The 15,087-nt window shown below is 63.7% G+C and overlaps 2 protein-coding genes across 4 annotated transcripts; both read left to right on the forward strand.

Annotated features, from left to right (window-relative positions):
• The first annotated feature begins 660 nt into the window (after positions 1 to 660).
• Positions 661 to 10,999, forward strand: TRABD (TraB domain containing). 2 transcript variants are annotated; one of them, XM_028115431.2, is made up of 10 exons: positions 661 to 728; positions 5,639 to 5,713; positions 6,104 to 6,176; positions 6,672 to 6,838; positions 7,957 to 8,097; positions 8,583 to 8,693; positions 8,786 to 8,925; positions 9,165 to 9,337; positions 9,421 to 9,532; positions 9,674 to 10,999. In XM_028115431.2, exons 2-10 carry the CDS (start codon positions 5,675 to 5,677, stop codon positions 9,849 to 9,851), a joined length of 1,134 nt encoding a protein of 377 aa, XP_027971232.1. In that variant the 5' UTR covers positions 661 to 728; positions 5,639 to 5,674; the 3' UTR covers positions 9,852 to 10,999. The 2 variants fall into 2 exon arrangements, with proteins under 2 accessions (XP_027971232.1, XP_027971233.1); XM_028115432.2 differs by having other exon boundaries at positions 9,701 to 10,999.
• Positions 11,000 to 11,083: 84 nt separating this feature from the next.
• Positions 11,084 to 13,782, forward strand: LOC114218382 (angiopoietin-related protein 5-like). 2 transcript variants are annotated; one of them, XM_028115435.2, is made up of 5 exons: positions 11,084 to 11,413; positions 11,515 to 12,205; positions 12,697 to 12,823; positions 12,972 to 13,157; positions 13,434 to 13,782. In XM_028115435.2, the coding sequence occupies exons 3-5, from the start codon at positions 12,709 to 12,711 to the stop codon at positions 13,733 to 13,735; spliced, it is 603 nt and encodes a 200-aa protein (XP_027971236.1). In that variant the 5' UTR covers positions 11,084 to 11,413; positions 11,515 to 12,205; positions 12,697 to 12,708; the 3' UTR covers positions 13,736 to 13,782. The 2 variants fall into 2 exon arrangements, with proteins under 2 accessions (XP_027971236.1, XP_027971235.1); XM_028115434.1 differs by lacking the exons at positions 11,084 to 11,413; positions 11,515 to 12,205 and having other exon boundaries at positions 12,212 to 12,823.
• The last annotated feature ends 1,305 nt before the right edge of the window (positions 13,783 to 15,087 follow it).

Below are 15,087 nucleotides of genomic sequence, written 5' to 3' on the forward strand. Positions count from 1 at the left end.
CCATTAAACACCCCTCCGGGGCTTGGGGTCCAGGTCTCAGCCTGGTAGGCAGCAGGACCCCTGGCGCCTGCCCTCCCAGGGGACTCCACCCACCAAGTCGAGGGATGGCCCGGTCGCCGGCGCGCGGGAGTCTAGGCACCCCCAACCCAGGTAGAGGCACGTGGGCTTGCTCCACACCCCGAGTTTTTTGCTCCTCCCATCCCACTATAGGCTGCCCCTTGGGCGATTGACACAAAGTCTCTCCGTTGACATCGCGGGAACGTCATCCCTTTTACAGACTGAGAGCTGCGGTCAGAGAATTTAAGAGTGCTCTGCAAGGCCGCCGGGCTCCTCCACAGGCCCGGGGGCTCGAACTCACGTCTCCAGAATCTCCTTCTTCCTAGAACCAGAGGCGCCGGGGTCGGAGTGGAGCGGGGTGGGGCGGGGCTTTTCGTGCGCGGCCCCCTGGGAAGTGTAGTCCTCGGGCCCTCGCGCACGGCTCCTGGGAAGTGTAGTCCGCGGGCGCTCGCGCGCGGATCCCTGGGAAGTGTAGTCCGGCGGCGCGGACCGAGCGCGCCGACGGAGCGGACGGGCGGCGCGTGGAACTGCGCTTCCCGGCATGCCGCGCGCCGCCCGCCCCCGGCCCCGGCCCGTCCGGCCGCTCCGCCCCCGGTCCCGGCCCCGGTCCGCCCCGTCCGGTGGGGCGACTAGCCGCATGGAGGCCGGTTGAGGAGCGCCGCCCCGCCTCGGTACGCTGCGCGGCGCGGGCCCCGGCTGACGGGCAGGGGTCGGGGTCGAGTCGGGGTCGGGGACGGGGGCCACCTCGCTCTGGACCGGGCCCAGTCAGCCCCCAGCGTGGGGTCTGGGGGCTGGAAGGGTCAGCCCAGGCCTGTAAAGAGGGCGCGCGGGGCCGGGTCGGCGGCCAGGGCTCGAGGGGAGGGGGGCGGGGGAGAGGGCGTGAGGGCTCGGGTGGGGCGGGCCGGGGGCCGCGGGCCTCTCCCGGCGGAGACCCCGGGCCCTGCCCGAGTGCTGGTGGCCTCTGCCCTTCAAGCCGAGCGAGTAGGGCTGCCATATGGCAGAGCGGAGCGGAGGTGTCCCTCTGTGCGCGCAGCCGAACTTCAGCGGCCTGCAACAGTCTCCACTTTGTTTCCATGAAGCAGTCGTATGGAGGTGTAACTTCTGTGCCACAAAGTACCGCGTATGAGAGTCTGTAAAACTCTCCCCGGAGAGGCAAGGCCGCCTCGGTATCGGCCTCTCAGAAACAACTAGGAACTCCGCTCACAAGTCCTTGCCACCTTTGGGCATCAGGACAGCTTCGTTAGGAGAATGGGTGGTTTCCAGGTGGAATCCCACTGGCGTTTGGGGTGCCCTGGAGAGGGAGATGTGCGGCCACCAGGCTCACTGCGCTCCTGGGCGGGCTCAGCTCTCTCTGGGTCTCTTGCCGCCCCCTTTTCTCCTGCTCACCCCCTTGCAGCATGACTGGAAGGGACCCTTGACTCTGGGACCACTGGTCCGTCTTACAGAACGGCCGTGATGCTATGGTGTCTGAGGCTGCCAGGAGAGAGCCTGGTAGGGTGAGTAGCCAGACCCCTACACAGCGCCTTCCAGTGCTGGTCAGTGTGGGGGCCTGGCAATGGGCAGTGTCCAGGCTCCAGGAGGGTCCGTCAGGTGTGCTGGAAAAGGAGCCATTCAGGCCTCCAGCTCAGATACAAGTGGGCATATATCCTCTATCCCAATCCCAAACTTTGCCACGCCTCCATAAAGCAGGTGCTGCCAGTCTCAGGGGGGTCTCAAGTGGCCAGGGGTGCCCAGGCTTAAGAAGTGGGGGCATTGGGGAGGTCAGAGCTTTGGCCACATCCTGCCATCTCCCAGCTGGACATTTATTTCTATAGCGCACTGGTCTGTCCAGATTGGGACCTCTGAGTTTCTGAGCAAGCCTAGTGGGTTGGTTGGGAGATGCAGGCTTTTCTGGGAACTCCATTTGGTGCTGGTCAGGTCTTGGCCACACTGAGAAGCCAGTCTGGGATCCGGGAGGCAGTTTGTGGCTTTCCAGTTTTTTGAAGGGCGAGGGGGGCAGAGATGGGTGTCTCAGCTTGCTCTGCAGCCATAACAAACAGCAGAGATGGGGCTTAAATAGCAGATTTTTTTCACAACTCTGGAGGCTGGAAGTCCGAGATCAAGGGTGGTTGCTGATGAGGGTTTTTTCTTCCTGGCTTGCTGATGGCTGTCTTCCCACTGTGTTCTCACACAGCCAGATCTCTGGTGTCTCTTCTCATAAGGGCCCTAATACCATCATGGGGCTCCACCCTCATGACTTCACAGTAACCTTAGGCACCTCCCGAAGGCCCCACCTCCAAACACCATCACCCTGGGGATTAGGGCTTCAGTATATGAATTTTGGGGGACGCAGTTCAGTGCATAGCAATGGGACCCTCCCCTGCCTGGGCTGGGCAAGCAGGAACCTGGGTCTGCCACTCCCACTGAACTGTCTGATGTCCTCTGCTTCTGTCCTGAAATGGACACCCAGCAAAACATTATCAGATGCTAACAACATCCTCCAGGGCAGAACAACTTAACGTGTTACTCTGATTTGTAGCTCAGGGCTGTACACCCCAGGTGGGTCCCTAGTGCAAGTGGGGCTTTTCCTGTCCTTTGAGCAGGTGCTTTTCTTGGAGTACTGGGCAGGGTGGGTCCTCCTGGGGCTGTTGGGAATTCCCACCGCTTTGGAGTTTGTTTTCCTGAAAGCTTGTGGTGATTCTGCTGCTGTCCTCTGTGTGCAGCATTATGATTTCCAGAGCCAGATCATGGTGTATCCCTCTACAGATAAGGAGACGGCCAGAGAAGACTCATGTTCTGTTGTCCCCTGAAATCAGACTGCTGGTTCTTTTGTGCCCCATGGGGTTTGCTCCTGCCCACACAGGAGGAAGCCCACAGAGGTCTATAGGTCATGAGCTGAAGTGAAATCTGCGTGTGGCACACGTCTTTAGCTGGGAGAGGGCCTACTGTGTGCAGACAGATGGGACGTCTGGGTGATAGCTCTAACCACCTCCATCCTAGAGGCAGGAGCTAAGAGTCCCAGCAGGTTGGAGAGTCCTGCCCGGGGCCATGCAGCACCAAGTGGCTGGTCTGAGATCTGGCCAAACCCAGGCCATCCCCTGCAGTACAGTTGAGGCATCTGCCCACAGGTCATCTCGGTGGACAACCCTGCTTGGCAGTGACAGCTGGTCAGAGGGAGTGGGTAGCCACTGCATCTGGCAGAAGGCTCTTCCTGCTTTGTGCCAGGTTCCAGAGGCCCCCAGCACTGGTGGCTGGACCGTGGCTCAGTAGCAGGGCTACACACTGGGCTATGGATTTAGGAAGGGACACATTTGTCTCCCCTCGAGGATGTCAGCCAGGGCTCTGCTTGTCACTGCAGTGGCGTAAGGAACTGCTGGGACCTCTAGATCCAGAGAATGTGTGGCAGGAAACTAGGAGGGATGTGGACGCTCCCCGGCAGCCACTGGTGGGTGCAGAGAGGTGGGGCCTGGGCTTGGAGGTCTGTGGGGGCCTTTGCTTCCCTCCTGGCAGCTGGGAAAGGCTCAGGCCCCAGCCATAAATATTTGAAATTTACAACCCACTGAAATGACATTTTACAAGGGTATTGCCAGGGGACCCACCTCTGAGGTCGAGAGAAACCAGGGTATTGGAAAGTGTGTGGCTGCAGCAGCGTCAGAGAAGGAGGGTTCTCAGAATCACGGACTCAGTGCTGAAGGGGTCTCAGGGGCCTTCCTGCCCGGCTAGACCAGGCACCCATCTCTGGGGGGCAGCTGCGGGGAGTGGGCCAGAGAGCTCCAGGGGACCCGGGTCCTGGCACTTAACAGGCTCAGGGCTGGGCTTTAGGCCTGACAGGCTCGTCTGCCACCCACATACCCCCAGCCCACAGGAGGCAGGACTCAGAAAGGGCACACCCGGAACGGTGCCCCCAGCCTGTGCACGGTGGGGCCGGCCTGTCCCCTGTGGGAACAGGCTTCCTCCTGGGCTTCAGAGGGTGGGTCTGGCCACACTGCCCCAGGGCGGGTGAGGGCTGCCAAGCCCCAGACCTGCCACCACCACACCCGTGGGAGGGAAGGCTGTGGCAACAACGACAACGTGGTGACCTCAGATTTGCTGGTTGTTAATGGGAGCCTCCCTGCCAGAGCACAGGATGTTTTCTTAAGAAGTTTTTCTGGTACTTTGGCAGCCTTGTGCTGCTTAGAAGTAAGAACTGTTTGCTTTTTTTGTGTAAAGCTGGACTAAGGACCGGCATCTCCACCTGCCCCCCTGGGCCAGCTCAGGGGCCTGAAGAGGGGCAGGCCCAGCTCCCCTGACCATTCAGCCCTGCCCTCCAGCTTCAGACACCGCTTCCTGTTTGTACTTAGTTGGCATCTTGCATTGGTGGAGTGCTTTAATCTGTGAAGCGGGAAGACGGGGCTTTGGGGATCCTGGACAGGGGGTACTCTGGGAGGAGTGCTTAGAAGGCCGGGCCTTCTTTCCCCTCCCCAGCCACCCTTCTCTGCCGGCCAACCTCCCACCAGGGCCTAGCTGCTTCCTTTGGCCCTAAGCCAGTTCCTCTTTCTGACCCTTACTGTGACTGTATTTCTTTCAGAAACCTGGCCATCCTCAGGATGGGCTGCCCACCCCACCCCGGTCAGCTCCGAGGCCTGTCCGAATGTCCCTGGACACCAGATCAGGCGTTTGGTTAAACCGGGAGGGAGCCCCGCTCCATCTCTGAGCTGCCTGCGCAGGTGGCGGGTCCCTCCTGCTGCTGAGGAGGACACGGGCTCAGGGGGAAGCAGGGAGTTGCTGGCTCACTGCCCCTTGTGATTGCGGTGCTCAGAGGGGAAGTGAACCTGACGCAGTGCCTTACTTTACCATGTGCTCTTCCTTCTCTTGTGAAACGTTGAGAAGTGTGGTGTGAGGGTGAGACTGAAGTGAGGCCCGCGAGCATTGCACAGCCCCCATTGCACGGCCCCTGGGGCCGCGGAGCTCTGGTGGGCGCTCCCCACAGCACCGCTCTGCACCCTTCCATCCCCTGGTGCACATGGGACAGAGGCAGACTCCAGAACCAAACACGATACCGCACCACAGCTTCCAACCAGTTGGAGTGACAGCCTGCAGTCACGAGTCAGACTTCTCCAGGGGCTCCTCATTTCAAGCTGCTTTGCCCCGCTGTGCTGGCCACCCCTGCACTCAGACTCGGGGCTGAGTTTTCCCGTGGCATCTTGGGGAAGCATGGGTGAAGTCTGCGTTGTCGGTGCTGCCGGCCCTTCCGGTGTCCAGAATCCCACGGTCTGACACAGGTCTTGGGCTCCTGATTCCCTTGGCCCTGGAGGTCTGAACGGTCCGTTGTCTTTGGCAGTTGTCTGTCCCTGGTGACACAGAGGACCCCCAGTTCACCGGCTGGGGCAAAGCCAGACATCCCCAGCCCTGTTCTTAGCCCCGTGGTGCAGGGTTTACAGGTCCCACACCTACCGTGCCCGGTCACAAGGGACCCTGGACCTCCATAACTGGTGGCGGACAGGTGACGATCTATCCGGAAATGCAGAGCCTGTGATCCCGCCCACGGATCTTTCAAAACAGACTGAGCACTGGGCATGGCCCTGGGGTTCCAGGTGCGAACATGGTTCCTCTGTCTCCTCAGGCTTCACTCATCGGTGCCAGGAGCCGCCACCCAGCCATGGAGGGGGAGGAGGAGCAGGGCCAGCCACCTCAGGAGGTCAGAGGCCTGGGCCAGATGCTGGGGTGTGGGGGGCCTGCTTCTTGTACGACCTTGGGCTCAGGGTCCAGCCAGCTGGTCAGCAGAGTGTGGGTCCCCCCTCCGTGTGGCCGCCTGGGATCACTCTGGCTGCTTCTATAGGAGAGCTTTGTGTGGTTTTCCTGACCAGAGGGTCAGCCAAGGGGGACCTTGGGGCAGGGAGCCCTGGGGGTGGGCTGCACACAAGGCAATGATCACAGAGAGGCTTTGAATGCTGGGGAGCATGTGGAGTTGATGGAGCAGTAGCCCAAGTCCTAGGTGGGCCCCACTGGGGACAAGTGGGTGCCCTGAGCCCAGGCAGGCCCCAGGGAGGGTGGGCACCCCGACTCACACATTCCCTTCCCTCTGCAGGCCGACATGGAACCTGTTGTGGGGGCTTCAGAGGTGGTGCCCAGGGTGCTTTCTGGAGAATCCCAGAACCTGTGTGCGTGCTCCCTGAAATCATTCAGGGCTGGGGGGCAGGGGCAGCTCCCTGGCAGAAGGGGCTCGGACTGGGTGATCTGAGTCTGGCGACCAGCGGCCCGGGCCAGCCCCGGGTTGTTGGGGAGGAGGCTCTGGAGCATAGGCAGGGTTGGTGGAGCTCCATCAGGAGCCCCTTCCCTGGGGCGGAGGGCTGAGTGCTTCAGAGACGCCGTGGAGGCCGTGACGGCTGGGGGCTCCCCCTCGTGGAGGATGCAGAGCTTCCCGAGGCCCAGGACCCTTTCCACAGGGAGGGTCTCGTCAGACGGTGCTGAGCCCAGCTGCACTCCGTAGTGAGCAGGGACCGGCTCGTCACAGCTGGGAGGGACCCCCGTGGGCGGTGCTGCTTGGGGGCGCGTGCCCCTGTGTGCATCTGGGCCCCGGGTGTGGCTCAGCCTGAGAACTGGGAGCCCAGGCCACCGGTGTGCACGGCACCCCAGCTGAGCTGCTGTCCTTGCAGCCGACGCGGACGCGCTGACCCTGCTCCTGGAGATGAAGCTGAGGAGACGGCGAGAGCGGCCCAGCCTGCCGCGCACAGTGACCGAGCTGGTGGCTGAGGATGGGAGCAGGGTGTACGTGGTGGGCACCGCCCACTTCAGTGACGACAGCAAGAAGGACGTGGTGAAGGTAAGGCCCATCACGCGGGGCTGGCCTCAGGCCGAGCGGCCCCGTCCCGTGAGCTGCCGCCCTCCTGCATGAGTCCAGTGCCCCTCAGAAAAGGGGTTTCTGAGGCCACAGAGCCCTCGTGGCCTTGTGCACTTTTCTGTTGTGTTGTTTTCTCTCAGTCACTTAAATGAGTTGTTGCCACGGCAGCTGAGGTGGCCCCCTGGGGATGGGCCTCTTGGTCGGTCCCAGCGTGGCCTCCACCTGCAGGGTCAGGGTCCGCGCTGGGGGCTGAGCCGGCTGGTCTGTTGCAGACCATCAGGGTCAGGGTCCGTGCTGGGGGCAGGCACCGGGCTGAGCTGGCTCGTCCGTTGCAGACCATCAGGGTCCGGGTCAGGGTCCTTGCTGGGGGCTGAGCCGGCTCGTCCATTGCAGACCATCCAGGTCAGGGTCCACGCTGGGGGCGGACGCCAGGCTGAGCCAGCTCGTCCGTTGCAGACCATCAGGGTCAGGGTCCGTGCTGGGGGCGGGCACCGGGCTGAGCCAGCTCATCTGTTGCAGACCATCAGAGTCAGGGTCCGCGCTGGGGGTGGGTGCCGGGCTGAGCCGGCTCATCCGTTGCAGACCATCCGGGTCAGGGTCCACGCTGGGGGCGGGCGCCAGGCTGAGCCAGCTCGTCCGTTGCAGACCATCTGGGTCACAGTCTACGCTGGGGGCTGAGCCGGCTCGTCCGTTGCAGACCATCAGGGTGAGGGTCTGCGCTGGGGGCGGGCGCCGGGTTGAGCTGGCTCATCCGTTGCAGACCATCAGGGTCAGGGTCCGCGCTGGGGGTGGGCGCCGGGCTGAGCCGGCTCGTCCGTTGCAGACCATCAGGGTCAGGGTCTGCGCTGGGGGCTGAGCCGGCTGGTCTGTTGCAGACCATCAGGGTCAGGGTCCGTGCTGGGGGCAGGCACCGGGCTGAGCTGGCTCGTCCGTTGCAGACCATCAGGGTCCGGGTCAGGGTCCTTGCTGGGGGCTGAGCAGGCTCGTCCGTTGCAGACCATCAGGGTCAGGGTCAGTGCTGGGGGCTGAGCTGGCTCGTCCATTGCAGACCATCAGGGTCAGGGTCCGCACTGGGGGCTGAGCTGGCTCGTCCGTTGCAGACCATCCGGGAGGTGCAGCCCGACGTGGTGGTGGTGGAGCTCTGCCAATACCGTGTGTCCATGCTGAAGATGGACGAGAGCACGCTGCTCCAGGAGGCCAAGGAGCTCAGCCTGGAGAAGCTGCAGCAAGCCGTGAGGCAGGTGCGGTGTCGGGCGGGCGCGGGCTGTGCACCCCTCCCCAGGCAGCCACGCTCCCTGCTCTGCCCACCTGTGAGCACACGGCCTTCCAGGCAGTGTGGAGGTGCCCAGCCCGCCCTGGGGCCCTGGCCTGGGGCGGGAGAGGGGCATATGCCTTTATTGGGTTTCAGACAAGGCAGGTAAGGTGGGTGAGCTTCAACCCCCAGGGAAGACCTGGACAGGGACCCCAGGGAGCTCGGCAAAGGGGAAAGGGGGGGTCTCAGAGTCCCCGCCAGCCCAGCACAACATAAGCCCCTCAGGGGGACGTGGGCAGAGGAGTTGGGGTCTGGGCTGGAGGGGCAGGAGGGAAGGGGCATCCACTGTGGATGTGGCCGCCTGTCCACGGCCCTTGCTCAGTCCCAGAACACAGGCAAGGCCTCCCCTCACGTTTGAGGAAGCCTGTGCTCAGCGCCCACATGGCCGCTGACTGTCGGCTCTCTCCCCTGCAGAACGGCGTCATGTCCGGACTCATGCAGATGTTGCTGCTGAAAGTGTCGGCCCACATCACCGAGCAGCTGGGCATGGCTCCTGGTGGCGAGTTCAGGGAGGCCTTCAAGGAGGTGGGCCTGGGTTCAGCCAGGAAGGGGGCTCAGTGCCTGGGCAGCTGCCCGGGGCTCAGGCTTCCCCAGCCAACACCCAGCCTCTGCCCCAGGCCAGCAAGGTGCCTTTCTGCAAGTTCCACCTGGGCGACCGGCCCATCCCCGTCACCTTCAAGAGGGCCATCGCGGCGCTGTCCTTCTGGCAGAAAGTGAAGCTGGCCTGGGGCCTGTGTTTCCTGTCAGACCCCATCAGGTAGGGCCCCTCAGCCTCCCGCGGGCAGCCCCACCCAGGAAGAGTGGCCCGGGGCCCGCCGTGCAACACAGCCCCCTTGTTCTTGGGCTAAGCCTCCTCAAACAAGGCCTTCCCACCCCTTCCTTCCGCCGTGAGCCCAAACACAAAGGGTGCGGAGGTCCCTGCCCTGGGTCAATAGCACCAGCCTCCTGCTGGCCGCCCCATCCCCACGAGGCTGGCAGCGTGCCCTCTGCCCCCAGCAAGGATGACGTGGAGCGCTGCAAGCAGAAGGACCTGCTGGAGCAGATGATGGCAGAGATGATCGGCGAGTTTCCCGACCTGCACCGCACCATCGTCTCAGAGCGTGACGTCTACCTGACCTACATGCTGAGGCAGGCCGCCCGGCGCCTCGAGCTGCCGCGCTCCTCCGATGGTGACCGCGACGGCCGGCCCGGGAGGGGGCTCTCCGGGCACTGGCACCACCAGGCCGCTGCTGACGCGTCGCTTCCCCCACAGCTGAGCCCAGGAAGTGCGTCCCCTCCGTCGTGGTGGGTGTCGTGGGCATGGGCCACGTCCCGGGCATCGAGAAGAACTGGACCACAGACCTCAACATCCAGGAGATCATGACGTGAGTACCGCCTGCCCACCCACGCCACGCTGTCCCCCAGCACAGAGTGGGGCCTGGGGAGGGGGCGGCAGCCGTGCTGGGGCTGGGGGCGCACGTGCCCCCCCACCCTGAGCCAGGCCCAGCCCGCCCTCCCTTCCCCAGCGTGCCCCCGCCGTCCATCTCCGGCAGAGTGTCCCGGCTGGCCGTGAAGGCTGCCTTCTTGGGCCTGCTGGGCTACGGCCTCTACTGGATGGGACGCCGCGCCACCAGCCTGGTCCTGTCACTGCCTGTCACTCAGTACTGTCTGCAGAGGGCATCCACGGCCCGGCCGCACAAATAGGAAGGACGAGCACCGCGGCGGCGGCTCCCGAGTTGCAGCAGCTGAGAGGCGCTGGGGCCGGCCCCCCCCACCCCGAGGAGCTCTGGGCGCCACCCCCCGTGGGGGTCCAGGCCCAGCCACGCCTGCCCTCCCCCAACCCGCCCAAATAAAGAATTATTTAACTGCTCTGAGCTCAGGCTTCCCAGCAGCCCTGCCCCCACCCCGTCCCCAGCCCTGCAGGGACCACTCCTGGGGTTCACGGGGTTCACGGGCATCAGGACGAGCTGGTGGGAGAGGGGCCGAGGTGGGCATGGCCAGCCCTCCCCTACCTCACTGTGCCTTGTCACGCGCGGGCGGCGGAGCCCCCGGCCCGGGAGCGACTCAACGGTGGGTTCTGGGCTGCGGGGTTCCCGCCGGCACGTTTGGGAGGGGCCGGAGCAGCCCTCGAGTGGCTCCGGGGAGCCCCCCTCCCGACGGGGCAGCTGGGCCGAGCTTGGTAGCCGCTTTCCTTGCAGAGGTGGTGTGGTTTTGGCTTTTAAAAATGTCTGAATTTTTTTTACTCAGGTAATTTTAACTTAAGACAAACTGAAGCCAATGTCAGGAAATACTAGCCTTAAATCTGATTGGGACAAAGAGGGTGTGTTGTTGGTGGCGGGTGGGGGGCACTCAGCTCTGAGCCGGCGAGCCTGGGGGAAGGGTTGGCTTTAGCAGCGGGGCCCGGCCGGCCTCCGGACGCTGTCCCCCCGGCTGCCCCCTCGGGCAGCCCCTGGCTGGGGGGTGTCCAGGGCTGCAGCCCCCCCCCGGCCATGGAGGATCGCACCTGCTCCCCGTGCCGCACTCTCAGCGGACAGAGGGCGTGTGTCCGCCAAGGCCCCCCAGTTGGCACACGTGCCGGCGGGTGCCGGCCACCGTCCCACCGCCCCACACGGGGCGTCCACCCCGGGCGTCGCCCGTGTGTGTCGTCGCCACTCCTGGTCGTGTGTCTGTGACGCGGCATCTGTGCGGCCCACCTGGGGCCCGGGGTCCTGCTCAGTTGTGCTTGTGCTGACTCAGTGTCTGACAAAGTCAGGGGAAACCCAGGGCCGTGAACTGGCCTGGGCCGTGTTGTTCCTGTCACGGAGGCGCGTGTACACGTTGCTTAGGAACTGAAATAAAGTCTAATTTTGGAAGCTCCTGTTTTGTGAAATGTGTGGAAGCGGCACTCGAGGGCTAGGGCAGGAGGTGCCCCCCGGGCCCAGCGAGGACACCTGCCAAGGGGAAGTGTGCTCGGAAGAGCGCCCCGGCCCTCACCTCCCTGTCCACGCCCTCGGGCTCCCCGCCCTGGCACCTGGGAGGGGAGGAGGCAGGGTGAGCCCAGCGCCCGCACAAAAGGTGCTGGGGACCAGTGGCTCAGCTCTGCCCCGAAGGACAACAGTGAGCGCCTGGGGGGCGTGAAGGGAGGCTGGTAGGGCCGTGGGCTGGGCTCTCCACCCACCATGTCTGCACCCCCAGGAAGCATGGCTGCCTGCCCTGTGCTGGGTCTTGCTGCTCTCCTCTTCCTCTCAGCGCCCCAGGCCAGCTCCGTGGTGCAGTATCGACGGCTGGTAAGAGTGGCCATCAGACCAGCGGGTCTCACTAGCCTGACATGAGCTGGGGACTCCCAGAGCCACCGAGCCTGCCTCTCACCAGGGTCCTCTCTCCACAGGTGCCAGTGGTGCTTCTGGAACCCCAAGGTCTGGCTGGGGCGGGGGAGAGGGAGGGGCCCACCAGGTGGGCCCAAGCCGGACAGCCTCCCACCTGTCACCCACAGGTCCCCACCCAGCAGGTCTCACCCCCCATGAGGACCTGGCTGGGTCCCTGCCCAGAACAGCTTGGGGGGCGGGGGGAGGGCAGGCAAGGGCCAGGCCCCACGGTATTCCCTCCTACCGCCGGCTGGGCTTGGGGTAGTCCTCAGACCACTGCCAGGCCAGGAGGAGGAAGGTAAGGAAGCCAAGACTGACCTTCCAAGGGCAGCAGGTGAGGGCGTGAGGTGGTGTCCAGGGGCCTCGGGAAGAATCGAGGGTCTGGCCGAGGGCTGGGGGGCCAGCAAATTGGCAGAGCCCAAGGCACAGCCATTTCCGAAGAGGCCTGGGACAGCTGTGGCCCAAGGTGAGGGACTGTGGCCGCCCACCCACCCGGACCAAGGTCGTAAATCATCCGCCAGACTGTCACAGAGCGTCTGCAGGAGGCGGGTTCTGGTTCCGGTCACCGAGAGAGCATGGCCCCTCCCCAGGCCCTGAGCCTTTCTGGCCGTATCCCCCACAGGGAGGGACTGCTCTCATATCTGGTTGGAGAGCCCCACGGCCCGCAGTGGCGTGTACACCATCCAGCCAGAGGGAGTCGGCACCCCCTTCAAGGTGAGCAGCCTGCAGCAAGGGCCCGGGGGTAATGTGTGTGTCACTTGGACAAAAACAAGAGATGGCACTGTCCACCTAGCTGGAGAAGGGCCAGCCAGGCCAGGCGCTGCCGGTGGAGTCCGTCCTCAGACACACCCGGGGAACAGAGGTGTTCGTGGACGTTGTGTTACAGTCAGAAAAGGTTGGGAGAAACCTAGGCTCCCACCTCGAAGGGTGTGAACAAAGAAAGAGCCCAGGAGACAGCATTAAGTGAAAAAACAAAGCCACAAAGCAGGGTGCAAAATGACATCAAACGGAGCAACCCTCCTGGGGGCCTGTGACCTCACTGCCAAGCTTGACCCCTTTTCTGAGAAAGTGAACTTAATGTGATGCAAATTTATATGACATTTGACAAGTAAAAAAGTTTCAGTTTTCAAATGCGAAGTGTTTCAGGGAGCACGGGCAGGAGAGGGGCAGGCCTGCTTGCATCCACGGGCTGGCCCTTTCCCCAGGTTTTCTGCGACATGCGCATGGACGGTGGCTGGACGGTGATTCAGAGCCGAGACCGGGGCCGGCGGCGGCCTCTGGACTTTGAGAGGTGCTGGCAGGAGTACAAACAAGGCTTCGGAGACCTGAGAGGTAGGACTGTGTTGCCTGTGGGGCACAGGGGCGTAGCCAGCACCCCAAGGCCCTGAGCCCCACCGGGGACATAGGAGAGAGATGGCAGGAGGAGGCTAGGGGTGGTCCATCACACAGCAGCCTCTGCCCAGGTGCCCCACTCCTGCAGGTGAGCACTGGCTGGGGCTGGAGCACATCTCTGGCCTGACCTCCCAGCCGGGCCTGCGCTCGGAGCTGACGGTGGACCTGCTGGGCCTGGACAACCACACACTTCAGGCCCACTATGAGCACTTCCACGTGGACGGGGAGGACCAGTTTTACCAGCTGACCCTTGGCCCGTACTCGGGGAATGCAGGTGAGTGCTGGGGAGGTAAGGGACCCCTGTGCCTGCCCCCAAGTGCCCTGTTTTGCCCCCTGGGCTCTCTAGGCTGTGGGAGGGGGACTCTTGCAGCAGGCCAGGGTGCACCCACCCTGGAGCCCCCAACTTGCCGGCCCACATCTGCCAAGCTCTGAGCTCTGGGGAAGACTGTCCCTCCCCAAGCGCCTGCCCTTCTGGGGCCCCAGATGGCAAGGCGGCGAGCGGGGGCCTGAGGGGCAGCTGGCCTGCCGCCCACGCCACCACACTGCGCAGGGGACGCATTCCGGGGCTTGGGCCAGACGGACAACCAGGAGGGCTGTGGCTTCAGCACGCTGGACCGCGACCATGACCGCTGCTCGCCCTGCACCGATGGCGCCCAGACCTTCACCAGCTGCAGCCACGATCGCTCAGGAGCCGGTTGGTGGTACAGTGCCTGCGGCCACGCGGACCTCAACGGGCCATGGCCAGAGCACACGGGGGCCGCTTCCGGCATGCGCTGGGCCGTGGGCAACCACCAGCCCGCCTTGCGCGCCAGCGTGCTGCGCGTGCGCACCACTGCTTCCCTCAAGGCCTAGGCCCCTGCCCATCCGTGGCCGAGCCTCATTAAATGTTCAAGCCCGGCTGTCCGCTGCGTCTTCCTTGGGGCCAGGACAGGGGAGGGGCCGAGCTCAGCTCCAACCCACCCTGGCTGCTCAGACCCAGCCCACCCAGGAGGCCTGTCCATCCAGGACAGGCCTGGGGAAATCCAGGAGGCTGTGCAGCCCAACGTTTAGGCCAGAAACAAGGTCACCAGGTCTGGGAAGGCACTACCCCTTGATGCTGACCTCCTGGAACCCTTGGCACCCACCAGAGCCCCCACTGGCTGTGACCTCTGTGAGGGCAGGCCAGCAGGACACAGGGCCTGGTACTCTCGAGCCTTCAAGAACCCAATCCCACCAGATTCCAAGGTGTGGGTAAGACAGTGGGGTGAGGGGGCAAGGAGATGGGTCAGAAGGGCCTGGGACCTGGGGGAGGGGGCAGCGGTGACAGTAGGCTCAGGCTGGGCCCCCTAGGCAGTTAGGAAAGAGGCTGGCAGTAGGGGACTCTGATAGCAGGCCAAGCAGACAGGACCCCAAGTGAGGCTCCGGTGGAAGGGGAAGGCAGGCTGCAGGAGGAGACGCTGGGGCTCTGAGCCCCTGCAGGGACCTAACCACATTGTACTCCACACAGAAGGTCGTGTCCTTGTCCCTCTCAGGGATGGCGACCCTGAGCTGGAGAGGTTGAGGGGTTCCCCAGTGTCACAGCTGGCAGGGGCACAGATGGTTCTCATGAACTCTGGGAAGCCCACATTGTGGCCCCAGGAGAAGGTTCCAGAAGAGGCTGCTGGAACTTAAGTGTAGAATCCATCCAGGAGGAAGCTTGTGTGTTTGTCTGGGGTCTCCCACGTAGCTCCTGGTCTTGGGCTTTAGTATGGGGCCAGGTGGGGGAGGGGGTTGGGAAGCCCTTCCAAGGACCTACTCCATGCAGGCATCACAGGGGTCTTTTCCAGGCTCCTCTGAGCTGAACATCGGAGTTATTTATTCTGCAACAGTCATCCCGACTTCTCTGGGGCAGACGCTTTAAGGCCAGGCTCGGCGCTCCCTAACCTCCTGGACAATGTATGGGGAGTTTCTCTTGGCCAGGCACTATTCTGGGAGAACCGGCACACACATCATCAAGACTCCGTGCCCTCCTAGAGCACGGGTGAGGAGCGAGACACGGAAGAAACAGGAAAATGAGGGAATGAGTTCGTTTCAGCGAAGTGCTATGCAAGGGAAACACTGGGTTCCTAGAGGCACTTCAGGAGAGGCATGGGCAGGGTGGGCACGGAAGCCGGGACACGTGAGGACTCCTGCCCCAAGCAGAGGCAGAGCAGGAGCAAAGGTGCTTCTGCACTGGGGAGGCGCCT

Source organism: Eumetopias jubatus, unplaced genomic scaffold (assembly GCF_037043125.1).
Source record: "Eumetopias jubatus isolate StellerSeaLion01/CBP00866 unplaced genomic scaffold, mEumJub1_p1.0 scaffold_8, whole genome shotgun sequence".
Lineage (NCBI taxonomy): Eukaryota > Metazoa > Chordata > Mammalia > Carnivora > Otariidae > Eumetopias > Eumetopias jubatus.